Source organism: Heloderma suspectum, chromosome 3, assembly GCF_057233095.1.
Source record: "Heloderma suspectum isolate Gila_16-S chromosome 3, 16-S_ref, whole genome shotgun sequence".
Classification (NCBI taxonomy): domain Eukaryota; kingdom Metazoa; phylum Chordata; class Lepidosauria; order Squamata; family Helodermatidae; genus Heloderma; species Heloderma suspectum.
In genome coordinates this window covers 292,597,845-292,622,910 of record NC_139460.1, presented here as the reverse complement: position 1 = coordinate 292,622,910, position 25,066 = coordinate 292,597,845, and the positions used below count along the sequence as shown (strand labels likewise).

The 25,066-nt window shown below is 41.3% G+C and overlaps 2 protein-coding genes across 2 annotated transcripts in view; one reads left to right on the top strand and one right to left on the bottom strand.

Annotated features, from left to right (window-relative positions):
- Positions 1-25,066, bottom strand: part of MED12L (mediator complex subunit 12L) — a 262,912-nt gene that overhangs the window by 121,748 nt on the left and 116,098 nt on the right. The window lies entirely within an intron of this gene.
- GPR87 (G protein-coupled receptor 87) lies at positions 140-25,066 on the top strand. The gene is made up of 3 exons (XM_084842042.1): positions 140-377; positions 18,063-18,189; positions 23,941-25,066. Exons 2-3 carry the CDS (start codon positions 18,084-18,086, stop codon positions 24,978-24,980), a joined length of 1,146 nt encoding a protein of 381 aa, XP_084698168.1. The 5' UTR covers positions 140-377; positions 18,063-18,083; the 3' UTR covers positions 24,981-25,066.

Sequence of the window (25,066 nt, the reverse complement as noted above, 5' to 3'; positions counted from 1 at the left end):
GAATCTCAGCCTTTCACTTCCATTTTATTCTGGACTCAGGGAGTGAGCCCCAGGTTTCCCAATCACCTACGTTCAGTTGTGAGTCATCCTCAGGTACCGAGAAAGCCAGTCACTCAAGTTGTTTCTGCTGAGACAATTCAGATTGGGAGTAAAAAGCTCAGAAGACAGCACACATTGATTGAGGGTCTGATTCCCCCCTCCCCTCACATTAATAAATCCATCTTACTCAATTTTTTGCATACTTCAGCTCAAGACATGCATTTATTCGTGTACTGGTGGAAACAAACAGGATTTTAGTATTCTGGGAGAATATAATGCGTCCTGGAGACACAGCTACAAGCGGGGGGAAAACAAATGAAGACCAACATACATGACAGGTAATTTTTTTAATTGTCTCAAAAGAGTACAATATGGGAGCTTAAATTGTGTTTTATGGTATCTGGAATCATTCAATAACAAAATACTTTTTAATCAGAGTGAAATGTTTCTATGTTCAGGCTTCCACTAGTCTGTAACCCATAGATAGCTCAAGTCTAGGTTTTGCTATGCTGGTTCTAAAAGCTGAAAGACAAAACTTTTCTATGCAGCATATGAAAAAAGTTATAGGCTCAACTCACTCATATAACAAAGTAAGGATCTATTATGAAATAAGGAACCTACAAATTAAAAAATTGACTTGAAAGGTTGCTCTTAGATCTGCTGGGTCTTGCTCAGCGAAAATAGTATTGGATGTAAATTCTCTTAATTGTACTAACTAGACATAAGAAGTTCTGAAATCATGCTAGTACATGCCAGGTTAGAAATCTCTGAAAACCACCACAAACAACAGTATTAAACACTCCTTGTCTGAAAATGCCATTAATGCAGCTGCTAAGGCTGCAGTCCTAAACGCTCTTACCTGGGAGTAGGTCCCATTGAATTGAGAGACTTACTTCTGAGTAGCCAAGTACAGGATTATTCTTTAGCAGGCTTATCTGTAGGATACCATACTTGGAATAAATGGTTGAGGGTTCAGCTCACTTACTGATAGATCCAGAAGCAGCCAAAATATTAAAGCTTTCCAACTTAGCTTATACTTAACACCTTCCCAGTCTTTTGGATATGTTTCATTATACACATTTTAAATGCTGAGACTTTTCAAAGGTTACACATCAGCATATGCATTGCTTTGTTGTGTTGTTTTAAATCAACAAGTGTTCCTTATGCTTTTACAAAACTAACTGTTCTTTCTAGAACGTAGAATTGAAACTGTATGCTTTTCAACTTCCATTCAACTCATTCAAAAACTGAACCAAAAAGCCCTAGAGCAAGGTTTCATTTGTACAATATTGTGGTCATTCTCCTGTCTTCTACTGTTAATTCTGGGACTCTCACTATTCTTCATAGGTTAATAGGCAGGCTTTTGTTGTTGTACAAAGAGTAAAAGGGCAGTAGACCAAGTGTGCTTACCAGCTGCAGAGAACTAACAAGAAATGTCCCTGCTTGTGGGGTAGGGGGAAGAGAAGTTGGTATATGTGAAAGATGTCATTTTGTCTCTGTGTGGGGCAGAAACCAAAGGCATTGCTTCCATATTCTGAACTTCCTGGGAGCTTTTTACCTGTGTTTTGCTTTCCCATCCCTCTTTCCACTTTTTTTATCCTTTAGTTTCCTCCTTGCACACATGTACACAAAACAGTCACCATTCCTTAACCACAGGTGCTTTTTTTCCACTCCCAACCCTAAAGGAACACTAGGCAGAGTTAACTCACCAGCCACACAGTTCCCTGTACATGTAGTAGCATGCAAGGCTGTCTGGGTTGCTCCAATTCCCAAGGTGCCCTGGCATTTCAGAATGCCCTGTTCTCTACAATATGCTACTCAGTTCACAAAGGCACTGGTCCGTCCAACACAAAGCTACAATCTGTTCTGGATTTATTTACATCAGGAAAAGAGCAGAGATCACTACAAAATGTCAAAATGGGAAGAGGAGGCAAGTTTTTGTGTTGTGATTTCTTGAAACTCTTAACTTTTCTATTTACAATATAATTAGCATCACAGTAGTGTAGAGTGGAGTAATGGGGTATTTACAGTATAATTAACGTCACGGTAGAGTAGCTTCAATCTGCAAAAATTTCACAGAAGAAACGATGAATATGAGGGGGGAGTTAAGAAATTATAGGAGTTTAGTTAGATAGAAAGGTTTTCTTCCCGTCATCTTGGATAGGTAAGGGGTGTGTGTGTGTGTGTGTGTGTGCGCGCGCGTGTGCATGTTTTTAATGGATTGCCAGGTTAACTGTACAAACTTTACAATGGTAACAAGATTTTCAGAGGTCATTCCAGAAGCTAGGTCAGGAGGTAAGTAAGTATATCATTCTGTCTATGGAAGTTCCCAAATACCATGATGGGGTAGAACTCCTTTCTTGGCACCCACTAAAGTGCCCTACTCCTCCCACTTTTTTTATTAACACATTTTCTTTCTAGCAGCTGGGATTTCTGTAAAATAGGTTTCACTTGGTGCTGAAAACTGTGGATTCAAAGGAGTTGTTTAGCATGTTGGGGCTTAGATCCCACCTCTGCCTTGTACTCGGTCTTTTGGGCAGGTTACTTTGCCACACCTCCTATGGCAGCCATTTTGTGGTGCTGCCCAGGACAGTTTTTCAAATTGGCCACAGCCCAAAAAGACTGCCTACTCCTGGGGTGGAACACTGTTATTTGTAGGACAGGAAACACTCAGTAAATATGACTGTACAAATATTTTGAAATATTTACATTTAAATGTTTCTGTCTTGCATTCTATCCTACGCCATCTATTTCTACAAGTTAAAAATGAAAGTCTTAAAAATAAAGCATATTTCAGGGTAACTGCTCGTTGTCCAGAGATGATAACCACGTGGCTGTTCAGTTCACATGTGTGTGAGGGTGTCCAACTCTTCCCATGAAAAGGAATGCACAAGGGAGGGAACCAAAACCCATCTCCCTCCCTACCTTCCTGCACCCCATTGCTTTAAGCATTTTTTCCTAGCCTGGCAACTATACAACAAATAAGTTGGAAGAAAACTGCTTAAACTAAAGCAATGGAACACAGGGAAGGCAGACAGGGGTAAGCATTGGCTCCACTCCCATGTGCTCCTTATCATGGAAACAGCAGCCCCCGCCCCCACTTTATATGTGACTGGGGCAGATATGTGGGTGGCTGCTCCACCACATCTGGGTTGGCCCAAAGAATGACTGAAGAGTTTTCAAGCACAGAGCAGACCCAGTAAGGCCTGTGAGTGTGCAAATATTTGAGGGAAAACATTATGAAGTCTTAGAAACAGTGACTGAATAATCCTTATAACTCTTCTAATTGCTTCTTTGGCTTTAGGCAAAGGAAGGTATTTTTCTCCCTTCCAACCAAGTATGTTCTGGTCCCTCTGTTAGCAGCAGGTTAAAGCAAAGCCATAGAACCCACTGATGCTATCTTAATAATGATCTGTGGAATTGGAGTTTTTTCTCCAGTGGGAGAATTAAAACAAATATTTCAGTTGCTCTTGCAACTTAGTTATTAAAGCCTGGAAGCAAATGCCTAATGGAGAGATCAGTGGGCAGTTTCCCAAGCTCCTGGTATGGACCTTCAGCCCCAACATTCATTGCTGGAAGCAATCTGTTCATATTATACAGCCCATGCTTGTTTAGATCAGGGGTGGGCAACTTGTGGCTCTCCAGATGTTATTGGACTGCAACTCACATCAGCCCTAGCCAGCATAGCCAATGCTGAAAGATGATGGTAGTTTTGGTCCAACAACATCTGGAGGGTCCTGGTCTAGACAGTGGGGAAACTCTCAGAGAGCCTTTTCTGCCTTGGCAGCCCACCTGTGGAATGAGTGCCCTAGAAAGACTCACCTGGCGCCTACGTTGTACTTTCTGTGCCAGGTGAAGACCTTTTTATTTTCCCAGCATTTTAGCACTAGCTCAACTGTTTTAAAGCTGTATTTTAAATCTCTGTATTGCTGCTAGGGTTTATTCTGGTTGTATTTTTATACTGTAGTCTTACATATTTTGTATTGTTTTATGTTGTACTTTATGGTTTTAATTTTTGTGAACCATCCAGAGAGCTTCGGCTATTGGGCGGTATATAAATAAATAAATAAATAAATAAATCAGGACACTCAAACTCACCCCACCCAAAAGACAACCACTTTGGTTGTACTCTCTGTGGGCCTACTGCTCATAGCTAGTGTAGCTTTATTATGTCTCCTAATGACCATGTTGTTTCATTTTTCAAATCTCCTTATATCTCTTATCTCTTAAGCTAGAGACATGTAAAGGCAGGAGACAGATTCCACAGAAAAGAAAAGAAAAACAAAAGTGAGCATGCCCTATGTACTCAACCAGATTGTTGTATAAAATAATACATCACTGATCTCAGATTCTATGGGCAGCATGCATCTGAGAGTCCTGACTACTTAAAACTCAATAAAATGGGAGGTTACCAAAGGAAAGAAAGATGACTTTTGGTCAGTTGGCAATGAGGTCAGGGAGCAGATGAAAACTGTAACTGCAATTATTATTCCTATGATTTCTGATGGCCCTGGTCAGGCAACCCCCCACTATAATATGAAACCATACTGGAAGCACAAATCAGACCATTTTTCTCTCAACCCAGTATTGTCTATTCTGGCTGTCATCAGAGTCTCAGGCAGAGAATGGTCTTTCCCAGCCCAAGTCAACAAGATCATTTTTAATTGGTGATACCAGGGATTAAATGTGAGACTTTGTGCATGCCGACCAGGTACTGTTCAATGTGAGCTAAAGTCTTTCTACATAATTCATGGAAGATAATAATGTCAATGGCTACTACTAACGCTGGCTACACGCTACCTCAGATATAAGAGGCAGCTTGCCTTTGTATACCAGTTGCTAGGGAACATGAGTGGGAGAGTGCCATTGCACTCAGGTCCTATTTGTGGGCTTCCCCACAGACAGTTGTTTGGCCACTCTTTGAACAGAATGCTGGACTAGATGGACCCTTCACTTGATCCAGCATGGCTCTTATGTTCTTAACGTGTATGGATACTTTTATCCATAATGTTTTTATCCATAATGTGGATGGATAACAAAAGGAAGGGAGGCAACATATGGTACATATTTGATATTCCAGAATTAGCATGGTTTATAGCGTGTGTGTGTGTGTGTGTGTATAAATATATATCTTTACTCTGTTCAAGAACAAAAAGAAGCCTTTTAATACAGGAAGAACAGGATCAGCAGTGGAAGGAAGAGAAATAACCAGCACTTGTATAGATGATGTTAAGTAGATTTACTGGTCTGAAATATTGTAGTTTCAATATTTCAATAGCATCCCATGCTGATTCTGGGAAGCAAAACAGTGTGCCCTGAATCAAAGGGATAGAATAGGATATTAAACAGATTATCAGCACTGGAAATGCACATTGCTAGAGTTATGAAGATCCAGGGGGAAATATGATTATTTTTAATGAAGAATTTTATTGTTTTAAACTGTTCTATTGTTGTACATCACCCAGAGTGGCTAGGTGACCAGCCAGATGGGCGATTAATACAATAGATAGATGATAGATCGATAGATGATAGATCGATAGATCGATAGGTAGAGGCTTCCTGCAATGTCATATCTCTACCTCTTTCTCCAGAAAATTTCATACAATGCAAATGATGTAGCTGAAGGTTTCAACAGCAAAACAGTATGGTTGCAGACCATTTCAGAAGTATAGTGGCTAGAAAAAACGTGACAAGGGAAAACTATGAAAAAGGAACTTATAGTCTAGTTCTATCAATAGTTACTTGTAGATCACATTCAACTCAGTGGGATGTTCTTTCTCCTACATAAGCATGCATAGGATTGTATACTTAAGGGTAAATTACATGTTAGCTTTGCTATGTAGTTCTGGCCTATAGTATAAGGGTTGGCTTTGTAGGGGTGGGGGGTAATCCAGATCAGGACCCTAACATGGTTCGTAGCAGGGCTTGAACCCTTTGCCCTCTATGGTGCTTCAGATCAGGAGGAGCCCATGCCTGCAATTTGCATTACCAAAAAAAAGATCCAGCAGGGGACGAAGGATTAAAGCTCCCTTGACCCTGATGATAGGCTCCCAATCCAGATTTTGAGGCAGGGGCTTTTCTGGCAATTTGTAAAAAAACAGAAACAAAAAAACCCTCTGCATTAAAGGCCAGAATTATACACTGAAGGTAATTATAGTCTGTCCCTTAAAAACTTGGATTCTGTGCAATAAGGTAATATTTTCAATGACTAAGTATTATACAGAAGGCCCAGATCACATTATATTAACACTGAAACAGAATGAACAGGGACAAATACATGCTTGGGGAACAATGAGTATGCTCTCTTAAATACTGGTTGGGCAGGAAGCCAGTATTACATATGTAACCATTTTATTCCATCAACATATGTAACCATTGTATTCCATCAACTGACTATAAACCACAGTTTCCTCTGCTTTTTTCTGTTCATATAAGCACTATATTTATTATTTATTTTGTTTAAATATTTCTTGGCTGCCTTTCAAGGCAGGAGCCCTCCCAAGGCAGCATACAACAATAAAACACACCATCAAAACTGATGTGGCAATAAAAGCAGTACAAACACAATAAGAACAGCAATTGTCAGGGTGGAAACTGAGCCGATAGAACCCCAGAGCAGGTCTGATTCTGAGGAGGATCAGCAATCCATGGGAGAGGAGCCAGCTCATCCCTCACAGGCACAGCAGCTGGCAGAGATTCCTCCTGCCAGCATTCCTGAGATAGATAGTGATCCTGGCAGTGAGAAAGTGCAGGAGGGGGGCTTGCTAGACGCTCGATGCAGACGCAGGGAGCGACAAGCGATGGAGGGCGCGGAAAGGAGGCATAGCACCCGTTTGGCGTGCAAGCAACGGCCGCCTCCCATGAACCCAAGGGAAAGAGGGAGGATCTCTCCCTAGCCCATAAGTTCAGGGTCTTCAAGTGATTCTCCTTCAAACGGGGATCAACTGCCTACCCGGAGCATAGGCTACTCTGCTGTTCATTGCTTAGTCACTGGTGATTAGCATCTGAAAGAGTCATTAAGTTGTAAAACGATTAAAGCCTGGAAAAGAATCCTTTCGTCTGTGTCTTGAGTTGGCTATTGGAGTGTACTGAAAGAGGCCACTAGGATGCTCCTGACAGCAATAACAACAGCAGCAGCAAACGTTATTTAAAAACATCAAACACCAGCATAAAATAAAACATACAAATGCAACTACAACCCGGTCCGATAATGCATAATCAATGGAAGGCCATAGTAAAGTAGTAAGTTTGCAGGGTCTTCTTAAAAGTCTGCAATGATGGGGGCTGGCGGATGAAAACGTATGTCATATAGTTCAAGCAGTGATACGTGCGTTTTGTTTAACTATTCAACAATTTTCTTAGGGATTACAAGAGTCCTGCAGTTTGTATCAGTCTTTCTTAAAGTTCCTGGCCACTAAGAACATGGTTACTGTAATCACATGGTTACACACAATGGAGTAATAGTTGTGTTCCTAGATTATGTAGGATTTAAGTGGAGGGAGACCAGTATCAGGAGCTAGAACAACAATATGAAGCAGAACTGCTATGTGCCTTTGGTGGACTGAATGTCTAAGGTGGGGTCCCACAAAGATCTGCAAATTTCAGACAGTGCTTTTTAATTTGCTCATAATTGGGGTGAGTAGTGAGGTGGCCACATTGGCTGATGACACTAAATTATTTAGGATGGTTTTAAAAAGGGGGACAGTGAAGAGTTCGAAAACAATCTCTCCAAGCAGGTGAAATGGCATTAATATAGCAAATACAGTTAAATGTAAGCAAGCGTAAAGTGATGCACATTGGGGAACAAAGTCCTAACTTCACATATATATGCTGATAGGGTCTCAACTGGTGGTGAGTGATCAAGAAAGGAATCTTGGGTTTGTGATGGATAGCTCAGTGAAAACATTGGTCCACTGTGATCCTACTGTGAAAAAGGAAAATGCCATGTTGAGAATCATTAGGAAAGTAGTAAAGTATCAGATTACCAATATCATAATGCCTTTATATAAACCTAGAGCCTCGTGTGGCACAGAGTGGTAGGCGGCAGTATTGCAACCGAAATTCTCACCACGACCTGAGTTCGATCCCAGCGGAAATCGGGTCTCAGGTAGCCGGCTCAGGTCAACTCAGCCTTCCATCCTTCCGAGGTCAGCAAAATGAGTACCCAGCTTGCTGGGGGAAAGGTAGTCATGACTGGGGAAGCTATAGTCTGCCATGAAAACACCAGCGCAAGCGGTGTCCCTCTAGGGGTCAGCAATGACCTGGTGCTTGCACAGGAGGAACCCTTCCCCTTATATAAACCTATGGTGCAATCACTATTAGAATATAGTCTCCCCTTCTGCTCACCACACCTCAAAAAAGGTATTGTAGAGTTGGAAAAGATGCAGAAAAGGCAACCAAAATTATCAAAGGATTGGAGCAACTCCCCCCTATGAGGAAAGGTTACAATGTTTAGCACTGTTTAGCTTAGAAAAAAGCTGAGTAAGGAAGCACGAAAGAGGCATATAAAATTATGCATTGTGTGGAGAAAGTGCATACGGAGAAAAACCTCTCTCATAATACTAGACCCCAAGGTCATCTGATGAATCAGAGTGGTGGCAAATTTAGAAAAGGAAGTACTTCGTTACACAGCACATAATTAAACTACGGAATTCACTACTGCAAGATGTAGTAATGGCCACCAGCTTGGCTGGCTTTAAAAGGGGGTCAGCCAAATTCATGGAGGATAAAATTATCAATGGATACTACTCATGTCGGCTATATATTACAACACCTGAATACCAGTTGCTTGAGAACATGAGCAGGAGGGTGCTACTGTGTTTATGCCCTGCTTGTAGGCTTCCCATGGGCATCTGATTTGCCACTGTGTGAACAGAATGCAGAACTAGATTGGCCTTTGTTCTGATCCAGCATGGCTGGTTCTTGTGGTTATATTTCTGTGCCTGCATCCAGCTCCCATCATTTGAGATGTGAGAATCCCTAGAGTCATGATTCAGCTTAGGTTTCCCACTGGGCCCTCATCTGGGCCTGTTTCTAGACTGTGCTACTTTTACAGTATCATTCTACTTCTGAAATATCTTTTCTTTTTTTAATATTGTTCTGGCACTATGGGAAAAGCCCTGGTTTACTTTTGCACTCAGCTTCGTTCACCATGCCTCCCAGAGAGCATGCATGCTTTCAGTAGCTAATTATGCTAAATGGCTGCTTTCCTTGTAACTCAAACAGCTGCATTTTGTTTAGAAAGGCCAATATTCTGCTGCATTAACACTGCATTTGCTGGAGCTTCAGTAAATTAGTTGCTTGGTAAACCCTGTTCATTTCATACTAGAAATGCTTAAGCTGAGATATTGGCCCTTAAAAGAGTTCAAATCTATGTTTTGTTTTGCATTGCGTTGCATGGACTATAATCTGTAGAAAGAGAATAAAGGAAGTTACAGCAAAAGTAACCAACACATTTGATTCCCTCCATTACAGTGCTTCATGCCATCAAAGCCAGTGCTTTCCCCCCATTAAGATGGCACCTATTCTAACAACAGAGCAGATTTCATGGGACAAGGAACATAGTGTTGATAAAGGAATGAACCCCCCCCTCCCAAATCAGAGAAACATATATGATAGCATATATTGACATAGATGAAGGCTGTGGATAAGAATGGAGAAGCTGTTTTCCCCTATCTTTTAGAAATGCATAGACTAGTTTAAAATCTCACCTTTGATCAACAGATAAATTACTAAAATAAAAAAACACATTTGAAACTATGGTAAGGCATATATTAAAGTAAGAGAAAATCTAGAATTCTCTCTTTTAATCTAATTTTAGGAATCACCCTTGGTCAGGTCTTATGTCCACCCACCCCCACACAATCTAATGCTGGTTAATGTCAGATAACTATGCCTGCCTTCCCCTCACTGTACAGACCTGGCCTACATCTGCAATATCTCCTTCCATCATCCAGCCTCAGCATGCCCCCTTGCCTCCTCAAAGTGGTCTGTGTCACCGATTCCTCCAGAATCTACATCTTTATTATACAGACTCAAGCTCCCTCCCGTTGCATCTCCAATCTTTCTTCTAATGTGTCATTTGAGCCCAGTTCAGTTATCTCATACCCTCCAATGTGTCACAGATGAAAACAGGGACAGGTTTGGAACACTCCTACTCTAATTTAAAATGCTATAATATATTATTGAAACAAACTGTTTACTTGGATTGCAATATTACATTTTGAAATGAGTTCGTGCTTCACAGTTCATTGCAATAATGCTTTGATGTATGTTCCTGTTCTTGTGTTGTGAGCTTTGGGCTCATCTATGTGGGAAAGTGACATACAAATTAAAAGTAATAATAAATACCACTGTGAATCACTTTACAACCTCACCCCTCTCTTCTGCTATGATACATTATTGACAACTATTCACAACCTAGCTGGATTCGGTTATTCTGCAACAGTCTGTCTCCCACTGATTTAAAAGCCAAGAGAGTTGTGATTGTTTGGGTTTAGGATATATAATAACACAGGTACAGTTATATTTACCAGTTCAAAATATAGAACAGCAATTGCAGACTATGAAATGGCAGACTATACATTCTATGCCTTTCGGTGTATACAGTGCCTTAGTGTATATATGCAGGAATGTATGTGATTTTGACTGTATGGAATAAGCTCACTTTGCTTGCTAAACAACTTGTACCACAATTTGTATCACTATGAAGGTTCTTTACCTCAAATCTTGCAAAATGGCTGGAAAGTAGCAGAAGACCCTTACAGAATTCATTATCATTAGGGTATGATTTTTTGTTTAAATAAACCAAAGTTTGCATTCATCTATAGTGATAAAACACATATCAGACTCAAGCATGGCAACATTTTAGCTTCAAACATCTTTAAAACACACACACACCCTAAATCAGAGCTGGGCAGAAGGTATATCTGGATCTGCTGCTAGATCTCTGGGCAGTTCAGATCGGCAAGGATTTCTAATTCTCAAGTGTTTAACATAGCAGCAAGAAAATAACTCTTCCCGCCCCTAAATTATACTGCTGAAATGAAAAATGCTTGGCTAACGGCCTACCTACATTGCGCCCGCCATCACAATGAATTCGTTGTCCCATCAAGTTAAAACGCTCTCGCATTAAAACGTGATTATTCACACTCACCCATTTTCCCCGTTGCAGTGCTTCATCAAATGCGCAAGCTCGGTTCACACTCGAGCGCTGTGCTGTTTTCCTGCCGTTTTCCTGCATGCGCTTGTCTGATCTCGGATGCTAAGCAGGGTCGGCCCCGGTCAGTAGTTGGATGGCTGACCTCCTGGGAATCAGGCTTCCTGCACTGAGTAGGGGGTTGTTGTATCCTTTCAAATGAGACTAAGTTTTACCCCCTCCTATCCCATGCTCCGGATGTTTTTTTTTTAATTAAGGCGTTATCCTCACAGAATCGGGGCTTCTCCATGATGTTTTTTTCCCTAATTGAGGCATGATCTGTGAAGCTTCAAAGATCATGCCTGAATTAGGAAAAAAAACATTGTGCCATTGTGCCAAGCACTGACCGGGACCAACCCCGCTTAGCTTCCGAGATCAGGCAAGCGTGTGCACATCCAGCCCTTTGCTTGTTGCTGAGGAAGCTATGCGATCCGTAGCTGGAAGAAGACAGGGGGCCATTGAGAGCTGTGATTCAACAAGAGGGAAATACAAACACCGCCGCATATGGACAGGCGGGGGAGGGGACTACGACTGGATATGGTAGCGAAGGCGGAAAATCAGAGCACATTAAGGGGAAATACCGGGATATTAGGGTGTTGAAAGCAGGAGCACGGAAGTGGGAAATTCCGGTTCCAATTCTGAGGTGGCTACTGCATAGTGTGAAAGGCGGGCGGTGAAACCTCATTAGAAGCGAAAAAAGGCAGTACGCATAGATCCAGCCGTAATCAGGAGTGGATTTTTGTGAGGGATGACTGTGAGCTCCATTTAGTTCTAGGATTCAAAACAAGTTCCTGGGCTCAAAATTCTTTAATTCCAAGAGTTTGTCTTTTGCATCAGGCTCCAGTTGTTGAATCTTGGGGCTCTAGTAAGAAACTAAAGAGATCCTGCAATCATAAAATCCACCCATGCATGACCGAAATGACTGAAGAAAATGCAATCTCATGCTGGAAAACAAAATAAGAAGTAGGAAAGAAAAAAACAGATTTAGGGCGCAATCCTACTGAGATAGACAGTTGCCTCCAACTTCCTCTGAAGTTGGAGGCAACCGCCTATCCAATGCGGGGCGGCTGAAGCACAGAGGAGAGGATTCCTTCCCTGTTCTGGCCGCCCTGCAGTTTTTGGGTGTCAAAATGTGGCTTCAGGGAGGGGCCAGGAACAGGGCTGGAGACTGCATAGGAAGCTATCTAAAACAGCTTCTGCGGTCTCCTCCCCTCCCCGCTCCTGGGAATGCCCCCTTCTCACTCCTTCCATTACAAGCATGGACAGGCACGGAGGGACAGCCACTGCAGTTCTATCCACCCCGGCTACGAGGGGGAGGGGGAGGGGGCGAGGAGCATGGCTTCCCAGCTATAAGCTCGTAGCACTGTCTACGAGCTTGGAGCTGGGAAACTGAAAAATCCTATCTCCCCCAGATGCTCTCTAGGGGATATAGGATTGCTCTCTGAGAGTTGTATGGCTTCCATATAATGATTTCTATTATCCCTCCATCATCTCGATGGGTCTTAAATAGGTCAAATAATCCAACACCCTAGTCATTATAGATATTATTAGGCCATCAACCTGTGTAATTTCAGTATATCTTGCACCTTATGATGTAATTTCTTGTGTTGGGCTGTGTCACTCATATACATAAACCAGTTTATCCACATTTGTGGCAACAAATTGCACCATATATGCAGCAATGTATACTTAACATACATTTATTGCCAATGCCAAGCTCTCACTGTATGTATGCTAGATAATATAGCAACACAGTCTATAAAACATCAGTGTGTAAAAGCAGTTCTCTATACTAAAACTCTTATTGGAGCAGTTATATAAGCCTTTCCCACCCTAGCATTAACTACTACTTTAAGCCTCTGTTAACATCTTCAGCTGTAAGGAGGAACATATTTACAACTAAAATATTGTGTGTTTTTAACACAGGAGACTGTACACACCTGGTTAGGATTACCTGGGTTAGAATAAGAAATGATTTACATTGAAAGCAAGGCAGTAGAATTATTTTATGGAATTACAGCATCTCAGTTAAACATCTTGCATCTTAGAGCAGCTGCCTCCTACCTGGCACCCTCCAGATGTGTGGACTACAAATCCCACCATCCCCTGTCAACCAACACATCTGGAGGCGCCCAATAGGGGGAGGCTGCCTAGAGCACTGTTTAAAAATATAATGGTATAGCTCAACATGCAGAACTCCTTGGAGAAAAGGCAGGAATCAGATGTGATCAACATACAGTTCTTAAGGCCACCAACAGACAAGCAGGAGGAACTGAAGAATCAGGCCTGCTACACATATATTTGTACATGTTAATGTAAAAACCCCAAACACAGGTCAAACATTTTTGGAAATGCACATATCAGACAACAGGGGCCAAAGCACCTGCCAGTGCCTTCTGAACATAAAAGTATATACATTTATATACATTTGCCAAAGTGTAATGTTGAAGGCAAACTTTAGCTGGCCATGAAAGGTAACAGAAATATTTGAAGGCACACCTTGCCCAGTAGTAAATGGCCACTAATGAGAAATAAAAGTTGTTTTATTCCAGCTGCGATCTGTCACCTCATTCTGTGAAATCTTAAAGAATTCCTAACTGATCTCTCATCAGTTCCAAATTTCCAGTAAATGGAAAAGACAAAAAACGGACCTAATGGTAACCTCCAATAACATGGACTATATTTTGGGAAAGTATGCTTTTCCTGTTCAGACTGACTTTCAGATGTTGTGTCCCACAATGAATTGGGGGTTTAAATCTAGAATGTCCTCAGTTTGAACTAGAAGTTCAAAAGGTATGGGTTACTTCTCCTCCACTTGCCTCTTATTTAAATGTCAATTGTCCTTACAACTTATTTAAATGTCAACTGTCCTTACAATTTCCAAGCTTGGTATCTTCTCATACCATCATAATCTGGCTTCCAGAATCTTTCATGTACAGCACCTGCTTGCAACACACTGTGTCTCAGATTGCATAGGAGAGCTGACGTCTGCATTTGGGAGGACAGGTAACTAGATGAACTTTTGGTACTTCCATAAACAGGTCAGTCTCAACCTAGATCTTTTTCTCTTGGGCAAAAAAAGAAAAATAAAATCCCAACTTCACATGTTAGTGCTAATGGAGTCTGAGCTAGTGGTGCCTGACCAGGAAAAGAAACTTGGGATCATGGTGGATAACTCAATGAAAATGTTGACCCAGTGTACCGATATTGTGAAAAAGGCAAATTCTATGTTGGAGATCATTAGGAAACTAATCAAAACTAAAACTGCTTTTTAAAACTTCTAATGCCTTGATACAAATCTATGGTGCGACCACACTGTGTACAATTCTGGTCACTGCACTTCAAAAAGGATATTGCAAACCTGGAAGAGGTGCAGAAAAGGGTAAACAATATGATCAAAAGGATGTCACAACTCCCCTGTGTGGAAAGGTTACAATGTCTGGGGCTATTAATCTTAGAAAAAGCGAGTAAGGGGGCACATGACAGAAGTGTATAAAATTATCCATTGTGTGGAGAGAGAGGCTAAGGGAGAAGTTTTCCCCCCTCTTTCATAATACTAGAAGCTAGGGTCATCCAATACAGTTGAATGGTGGGAGACGCAGGACAAAGAAAAGGAAGTACTTCTTCACATAGCGCATAGTCAAACTATGGAATCCACTTCCACACGATGTAGTGATGGCCCCCAACTTGTAAAGCTTTCAAAAGGGCTTAAACAAATTCATGAAGGACAACATTATCAATGGCTACTAGTCATAATGGTTATATATTACCTCCATTATCAGAGGCAGTATGCCTCTGAGTACCGGTTGCTGGGGAACACAAGTGGAAGGGTTGGCCACTGTGGGAACAGACTGCTCTACTAGACCCAGAATACTAGACCTGGCTTTGGTCTGACCTAGCAGCGAAACTGACTGTGTTTTCCTCCCATTAGAGTTTGGAAACAAATCCCTTACGGTTCATGGGAGTTCATGAGAAGATTATGAAGCCTAGTATTATGCTGCTTACATCACTGAAAAGCAATTACCAAACTAGTTTCATATCTTGGGACATCAATATGCTCCCTGTTTTACAGAGGCAAACTGCTGTGACTGCCATGAACATTGGTAGTTAAAAGAAAAGCTAAGAAAGCACAACTAAGAAAGTACAGTTTTAAAATAACAAAGCTTATTAGTGATTGATCAGTCACAGAGCAATGTTGAACAACCACCCAAGGGCACCACTTTAGGGCCCTTGCTCAGGTCTCCACAGTATCACTGAGAAAGAGCAATATCAGCACAGATTTTGCTGTCTGGAAAAGCTCAGGGTTTTTTGAGCAAAAAAAGCAAGCTTCTAAACTTCATGAATGTAAAGGGCAGTTCAGAAATGTAGCATTGTGTCAACGTTTCAGACACCCTGGTATTCAGTGACCTGGTTTGTATGTAACATTCACCAATAGTTTATGTAACCCATGGGCTGTTGAATTCTGGGTTGTCATGATGTGCAAACCCAGACTCACTATCAAACCATGGTTTGTTAACCATGAACAATGCAATGAGAGAACCCATGGTTTGTTGTTGTGTTGTGAACTCTGGGCTGTTTAACCCATGGGTTGTCGTTATGCATGAACCTACGATCGTGGGTTGTTCATGGGTGAACCTACAATCGTGGGTTGTTCACCAAGCTACAGAAAGGAGTGGTAAAAAACAACAACAACAACCAGCCATTGTACATACCAGTACTACAGCACCACAAAGGCATTTGGGATACAGAGAGGGAGCAGTTAAAGGAAGAGGGAAATAACCCTAGGGACTGAGAAAATAAACTACAGCTTGTTCAATCGTCTGCCAGACAAACCCTGGGTAGGGCAACAAACCCTGAGTTAAATAAACCATGGCTTCATGTCATGTGCGAACCAGGTCAGTGTATGGTATTTTTTGCCAAGCATAGGTTCTTGCCCCTGCTCCACAGCTATTTTCTGTCCTCTAGCCTCTACTGCCCATCTCTCCTCAATATCCATAATATGACTCCAATTCTCAAGACTTATCAGTATTTCCCTTCTTTTAATCCCACTTTCCACAAGTCTCCTAGAAAACTTATCAAAGCATCCAAAACTCTTACTGTCAAAATGGGATGTAAACTTGCATTAAGTGTGGTTTGAATTCATTTTTATTATGTAGAAAGGGTGGGTGCCATCACTGTATCAGGCTCTCTACATTCTTACTTATTGCTAGGAGTTGGCTGAACCTGCTTAAGGATACTCTTAGAAGCCTATAGATTATATCCTTGTTGTTATTCCCATTGTACATTTTATGGATGAATGCTTTAAGGCTTTAAAGGCTTTCAGGTAAAATACATGATGTCCTCAACTCACTGCGTAAGTACTCTCTCGCACATGAACTGCTCTCTCCCTTCACAGTCTCAAATGAATTCAATAATGACGTAGCACATGAAATGAAGTAGCATATGAAATGCAACCCAGTAAGTGATAGGCCCTTTTTGCGCAATACCGACATACACATACACACCCTTACTATTATCGTAAGACTGGACGCACAGAATGCCTTGTTTTACCAATACCTGAGACATACCACATCATCTAGTATCCAACGATTCCTTGCAGAATCCAAGCTCTCTGCTACATAAATATACCATGTTGGATACATACAGACAAAATGCAAAACAACTTATCCATACCCATGAAAAGATATGACTGGTACAAACATCAAAATCTTGTTTCTGGCCACATACATCATCGAGCCATGCATGCCAAGAGGTTCAGATTAGCTGTGATTCCCTGTTAATGTGCATACTAACACAAATGTTTTGCTCTTCTGCAAAACATGAAGCCGCCTAGAAAAATTACCCCATGAGTATAATGTGATGAGTCAAAGGCAAATAGGATAGTGATGATTCACTGAATCAAGAGTTGGAAATCCCTGCAATGTCATCTAAATCATCCTTATCCTGTGTGTTTTCTTTACCCTTGAAGAATTCCAGGAAAAGGGCAAATGGTTCAATTGCTTCTTTCCCCTTGTGACAGCAGTGGGGAATCTCTTTCAGCCCGAGGGCCAAATTCAGTTTTGGAGAACCTGTCAGGGGCTGCATTCCAATGGTGGGCAGGACAGAAGGCAAAGGGAAGGAGGACAAAGGCAAAAGGGGTGGGGACAAAAATACAAAAACACACACACAAAAAACAACATGTCATAGATTAAAGCTCTCTCTGCCAAGAACTAAGTCTTAGGAGAGGCATTTCAACCTTTTAGAATGGGCAAAAATTGCACAAAGGACAGGAAGCCACCTTGGTACACTTTAATGTAACTTGAAGTCACTGCTATTTGTCCTTTCTTCAGTGGACTTGGCAAACAGCTGCCTTCCCACTTCAGGGAAGGCACTGCTGGTAACACCAATGCTGAAATTGATCCATACATCTTGATCATTTTCTACTGGGAAAGAAAGGACAGAAAGGAAGGTCTGTGGCAAAAGAGGAAGCCTAAAACATAGGAAGTTGCTTCCCACAATAGACCTAAGGCGGGTCAACAGGCTGGGAGCATGGGGTTTTCTCTTTGTTCAATGTCAAGATAGTCCACAAATGTATGATATCAAGTGTTTCCTATACTAGTCAAACCAGGCCCTCTGACTTTCACAACTGAAGATAATGTACATACTGATGTTCATTACTACAATAAGGACAATACACAAATCCCTAGAATAATTATGCCTGTAGCATAATTTGAACAGAGGTACAATTGCCCCTCTGCTCATTCTCTTACCCAGATATTGAAAGACACTGCTGTTGACCCTGAAGTATTTGCTTACTGTAAATATTTTCACTTCCTATATTTTTCAGAAATTAAAACTTGTACAACCCATGATGTACCCCAGATCAATTGCCACCAGCGTGTCTCCTGAAAAGCATTTGACCTGCAAATCAACAATAATAATGGGGTCTAACATGTCATATGTGAAGCTTCCAGGTAATTAATATCTTTTTAAAACAAAAACAAAACAGGAATTCCCAACAGAGGATTTAACAGAGGTTTTAATTATTTATATGGTTGTATCTACCTTTTCAGTATAAACCTGTAAGTGTCATATAATGTATAACTGCATATAACTTATAACAAGACTGGATGAATACAGTCATACAGCTATTTGATTCATTTCATCCCTATTTTATATTGGAACCACAAACACGTCAGTTTTAATCCCCTGGTCTTCTAGCTCAATAATTCACACAGACTTTAAGTAGTAGTGGTAGTAGTAGTAATCAGAATTCATGTACATCCATGATGAAGGCCCATGTTATCAGTGTTAATTCTAAAACACAAAACACAAAAACATTCCAAATAAAGCATTCAAGCCAACCCTTGATTATGTGCACATTTTTTGTCCCCCAGCCTGTTTGGTTAACATGAGGTCATTAATTATAAATACTGTGTTTTATATGTGAATTGGCACCCAGAACTGAGTTTTGCTTGCCCCATTTAAGTAAAATTAAGTTTTCCCACAAGTATGAACATAATCTTTTACATAATAAAGGCAACACAGTCACATAAAGCCAGATGACAAACCCTTTAATTAGCTACCTGTTAGGAGTCCCCGCTTTTATTAGAGTTGGCCTTAAAGGAAGCATCACAAAACAGATGATTTGAACAGGTCCGGAAAGGTGCCTCTTTGCTGTTTCTAACCTCTCTATCTGGTGTTAAAAACAAAAAAAAGGCAAAAAGTAGGACTGGGGTCCTAGTTGTCATGCAAATATTGTCCAAGACTAGCACTGAGTACAATAATATTGTCCCTCAAGTGCAATGATTAGTGTGTGTTCCTATTGTCACACATTGGGCCGGTTCTCACAAACAAAATAACCTACCATAGTTTATTTAAATCATAGTGTGTGCCGGGCACAAATCAGGTCATCCTGTCATCTGAAATGCAGTATTTTTATTCACAGTATTAACACTGCAAAACCAGGTATGTGGTATTGGATGAACATCAGCAGTTCGTTTGATGTTAGCCTGTGGACACATTACTGCAAAACTCCAGATAAGCATGACAGTAAAAACCTCCCAATCTTAATAGACTGAAATGAAAAAAACGTAGCAAAGTCACAAAAAAGCACTTCTTCTCTTGTTTTCCAGGGATATGGTCGAATTTTTACCTTTGGAATTATTTTATTTCATAGATAATATTGTATCATTGGTAAAGGCAGTGTTATTACATATTGTCCAATAAAAACAAAGGATCGCTTAATATAGGCTGCATATCCTGTAACATGCATCAGTTATATCCAGCTGACATAAATCGACTAATTAAATAAGAACACCCACCCACATGTTTTCAAAGAGCAACTAACTTAACTTTCACTAGGGCACAATCCTATGCATGTTTAGACAAAAACAAAGTTCTACAATTCCCAGCATTCCCCAGCCAGCCATGCATCTTATTTATTTCTTTATTTGATTTATACACCACCTTTCTATCAAAAAACGGCACTCAAGGTGGCTTATGAAACAATTCAAAATACATTAAAACAATAGAGCACATTAAAATACCATAAAAACGTGACAGTTGCAGAATAAAAACAACACCCAACCCACAGACCCACTTACAGGGCAAAGGCTTTTTTTGAATAAAGCAGTCTTTGCCTGCTGTCGGAAGGACAGCAGACAGGGAGTGAACCTAGCCTCCCTTGGGAGGGAATTCCATAGCCTGGGAGTTGCCACCATAAAGGCCCTCTCACACGTTGCCCCCAAACACACCTCTGATTGTGGCAGTCTCGAAAGAAGGGCCTCTCCGGAAGGTCTTAAGGACAGGGCAGGTTCATGTGGGAGAAAACAGTTTTTCAGGTTGCCTGGTCCCAAGCCGTATAGAGCTTTATAGGTCATAACCAGTACTTTGAATTCTGCCCAGAAACAGACCAGTAGCCAGTGAAGCTGCTGTTAACAAGGGAGTCGTATGCTCCCTGTAATCGGCCCAGTCAGCAGTCCGGCAGCAGCAGTCTGGACCAGCTGAAGTTTCTGAACAGTTTTTGGAGTCATCCCCACATACAACACGTTACTGTAGTCCAAATGGGATGTAACTAAGGGCTATGGGAAGGGTGGACAAACATAGAAAGGGTTGCCTAAATGAGCATGCTCCTTTTAGATAATTAAGGAATGTGGTTTCAACATCATTAAAGGGAACAAGCTTCTGGAATGCAGTCTATTCCCAGCCCAGCCCTCCCTTCCCATGAAGTCCTCCACCCTTAACCATCATTTTGTCTGTGTCAGTATTAACTATGTTTAACACTAACCAGGTTGTACAGGTAGTCTAGGATTTGTAACTGGCTACATATCTCTAGAACCAGTGTAGTATGATGGTTAGAGTTCTGGACTGGGACTCAGGAGGCCTGGGTTCAAGTCCCCCTTCAGCCATGAAGCTCACTGGGTGAGCTCTGGACCAGTCACTGCCTCTTGGCCTAACCTACATCACAGGGTTGTTGTCAGGATAAAATGGAAAGGAGGAGGATCATGTACGCTGTCTTGGGCTTCTTGGTGGTGAAAGGTGTTATAAAAATATAACAAATAAATAATAAAGAGTTCCACCCTTAAAGGGTGGCCAATAAATAATTTTAGATAGATAAACGAAGTATCTAGTGATGTTCAGAAGAGCACTGCATATGCAGTTTCAACTTGTTATGTCACTGTACTCAGCACCTAGAGCTTTAACCACAGTTCCTGCTGCTGAGTTGAGAACCCACAGGACAGCCTGTACTAGCACTGTGCTGAAAATTTAGATTCTTCCATTTTGGGGGGGGGATGATGAAAACTCTGGCAAAAGAGGCTGGGAGAGATGAGAATTTCAAATAACTTCCTCCTTGGGGAGGAGGACAGGATTTCAGCTTACCTTTTTAAGTATAAGTGGTGGCCGAGAGGTTTTCTTTCAATTTTTTTTTTTTAAAAAAAAACACCCCCTGCACTTGCAGGAGCCCAGAATTCTCTTCTCTTCTGGTTCAACTCTTCCTGAACTCCCAAGGAGACCACATAACCTGGCCCTCTCCAACAGGCATTCAGGAAAGGCTCCAGGGCTACAGAAGTTTCTTTGCAAAGCACAAGCAATTGGGGATTTTAGAGCTGCTTTTCCTTGCAGCAACACAGAGCAAACAAGATAAGCATTTTTTCTAAAGCTCCCAAAGTCCCATTTGTTTTTTTGCAAAGAAGCTTCTGCAACCCAGGAGTTCTTCCTGAATGCCTATTGGAGAGGCGAGGTCACGTGGTCTTGTGAGAGTTAAAGAAGTGCTGCTGGGCTGGAGAAGGCTCCCTGTAAACAGTCTTGTGCTGGGGGCTTTTTTCAAGTTAAAAAAAATAGAAGATCCTTCAGCCACCTCCCAAACTCCCAAACTTAAAAAGGTATATGGAAACCCTGTCCCCTTCCCCAAGGAGAAAGTTCTCCAAAATTCTCCTCCTCCCTGCGAAACAGGCAGAAAAAAACAATGCTTCTTTTGCAGGGAGAGAGAAAATTCCTGAAAATAGGGAGCGCAATTTGGCACCACAGTAGTCTGTACTGTCAAGCTTTGGCCAGCACCAGTCTGGGGTTAAAGTGCTTGAATCCAGACTCTATATTCCCCCTCCTCAAACCAAAAACAAGCAAATCAAAGCTATCTAAGCTGATAGCGCCAATTATCTGTTTGGCAGGTCTGTCGGCACATCACTCTTCATCTAAGTAGGCTGCTGCATTCATAAATCAAGAGACAGGTAGTTGGAGGTTTGAAGCAAGCACTCAGTGGCCCGTGATACACGGTTAACATTCCACATATGCCCTATGAGCGGCCTGTTCCAGTTCAATCTGATAGGCAAAGAGATCCTAAAGCAAGGGCGGCTATCCTGTGGCACAGTATCACAAGCAGCAAAAACGATGGGAAGTTGTGACATGCCTGAACAGGAGCAGAATGATTTGTGGTCCTGGCATTGGCATAAGATTTAGGACTAGACTCCCTGTCTGCCTCTCCAGTCCTACACAGCTGTCTGCTGCCTGAGACAGCAGATCAGAAAACATAACCATCCACAGAGGAGAACACCCTACATATCTTAGAAGGCATAATCTCATAGTTTGTACCAGACATGTGGCCTTCTTCCAAAGAAACATTCAGAGGAGGAGATTTCAGTTTCCTTAATCAGCTCAGTCTACTGCTGAACTGGTCTTAAGAACTAGGAACACAACAGATATGTTCCAGCCTCACCTCTTCCATCAGTACCCTTTGTGTCCTTGTCTAAGTCTCTCAGGGCTCAGCCCAACAAGCCCTTGCATGCAGACAGGAACTTAGTCATTTGCATCACTAAGCATACTTGAGTGGCTGGCTGCAGTTGCCATTTGAGAAACGTACGCCCTGCCACCTCATTGCTAGAGCTTTGGTCTAAAGTCCTTTTCTTCAAGGTAGAAATAGGGTAATAAAGAATTTTTCTTGCATTAAAAGTACTACTGCTAGAAGGCAGCATCAGAAAACACCTCCTCCAACTATACATAGAACTTTATCAACTAAGCTAGCTTCATAAGAGCACCCCTGCTGGATATGATCAAAGATCTACCAAGTCTAGCATCCCATTTCCAGCAGCGATGAACCAGATATTCCTGAAAGCTCAGAAGCAGGGATTAAAACAATAGTCTGCTCCTGGTGTTGTACCCCAGCAACTTGTATTCTGTAGCATATCCCCTCTAAATACAGAGATTCCCATCCATCATGACTAATAGCTCTCTTTCTATGCAGAATCACAGAGTCAAAACAGACCTCGAAGTCATCTAATCCAATCCCTTACTCAATGCAGATTTTCTTGCAACTGAGAGATAGCTACCTAGCCTCTGCTTAAATTCCTCCGCAAAGGAGAGCCCCCCCCCCCGCCGATAAATCTGTTCCATTGTCAAACAGCTCTTAAATTTAGGGAATTTTACCCAATGCTTAGACAAAACCATCTTCTTTGGCATTTCTACCCATTACTTCTAGTCTTGCCCTCCGGAGTGATTTGTCAATTACTTGCTCCGCAATTGCTCAGTCATATATTTGTTATATATGTGATAAACACGTGTGCAGGCACATCTGGATTCTGGATCCCTTCTGCCCACACTAAATTATTGGGGTATGGCTCTTAATTGTTATCAGTCATAAAACCAATTCAGATGTGTAAAGCACCTGATATTTTTAAAGGACGCCACTCTGCCAAAGTTCCCCAGGGCCCCATCCTGCTTAGCGCCATCTAAGTCTATGCCTGATGTAAAGCGCCAATTGCCATACCTTATATAAATAGCCGCCCATCAGACAATGGAAAGATACTTTCCTTGGCCTCTCAGAACAGCCGCTAAAGTCAGTACTTGGAGAGCCCTATGCTCAAAACCACAACTAACAACAGTGAGAGGGAAGGGTCTTTTGTCTTTTTCCCTGTGTGCATCTTCCTCATTTCTTCCTCCACTACAAGCAACTAGACCCTCGCCTGCAGATGGAAATAAGGCTACACGGCGACATACGGACACAATCCAAGTAGTAAATTTAGGGAAATGTTTCAGGGTGGCTTCACATGTTACCAGATTCAAAACAGGAACAAAAGTGAATCATGGTTCTTCCTACTTTTGCTTCTCTGGGTATCATGCTCAGCCACCCTCAGTGTAACTATGAGTTATTGCTTCTAGAGTTACATAAGGGCAATGTATGAACAACGTATAACCAACTTAGATTATTTTTTCGCCCATCATTCATATAGATCACCATCATCTGGGTCAAGACACCAGTATTTTAACCAATTATTCACAAGAACTACCTGGGAATTCTACCAATAATGAATTTACAACCATTGTTTTACCTGTACTTTACCTCATCATATTCCTGGCGAGCATCTTACTGAATAGTTTGGCAGTATGGATTTTCTTCCACGTCAGAAACAAGACAAGCTTCATATTTTACCTCAAAAACATTGTGGTTGCAGACTTGCTGATGACTCTAACATTTCCATTTAAAATCATTCAAGACTCAAGACTGGGGCCATGGCACTTCCATTTTTTTCTGTGCCGGTATACAGCTGTTCTGTTTTATGCCAACATGTACACTACCATTGTGTTTCTCGGACTCATTAGCATTGACCGGTATCTAAAAGTGGTGAAACCATTTGGAGATTCCAGGATGTACAGCATCACTTTCACCAAGATTCTGTCTGCATGTGTGTGGATTGTTATGACATTTTTAGCTTTACCAAATATGATCCTTACAAATGGATATCCAACTAGGAAAAATGTGGGTGACTGCTCAAAACTAAAAAGTCCTTTGGGAGTCAAGTGGCACAAAGCTGTCATTTACATCAATAATGGCATGTTTATCATTGTACTGGTAGTATTAATAGGATGTTATATTGAAATATCAAAATATATCTATAAATCAAGCAAGCAATTTATCAGCTCTTCAAGTCGCAAACGGAAACACAACCAAAGCATTAGGGTGGTTGTAGCTGTATTTTTCACTTGTTTTTTACCATATCATTTGTGCAGAATACCTTTTATTTTTGGCCATCTAGATATATTTTTAGATGTTTCAGCACACAAAATCCTGTACTACTCCAAGGAAATGACTCTTTTCCTGTCTGCATGCAATGTGTGCCTAGACCCAATCATCTACTTTTTCATGTGTAGATCATTTTCACGAAGGTTGTTCAGGAAATCAAACATGCAAACAAGGAGTGAAAGCATTAGGTCACTTCAGAGTGTCAGAAGATCAGAGGTGCGCATATATCATGAATACACTGATCTGTGACATTATCTTCAGAGATGAAAGCTTTTTCATATTTGTACCAGTATATTTGTTATGTGTAAATAATAAAATATTTTGTTTTTGATTAT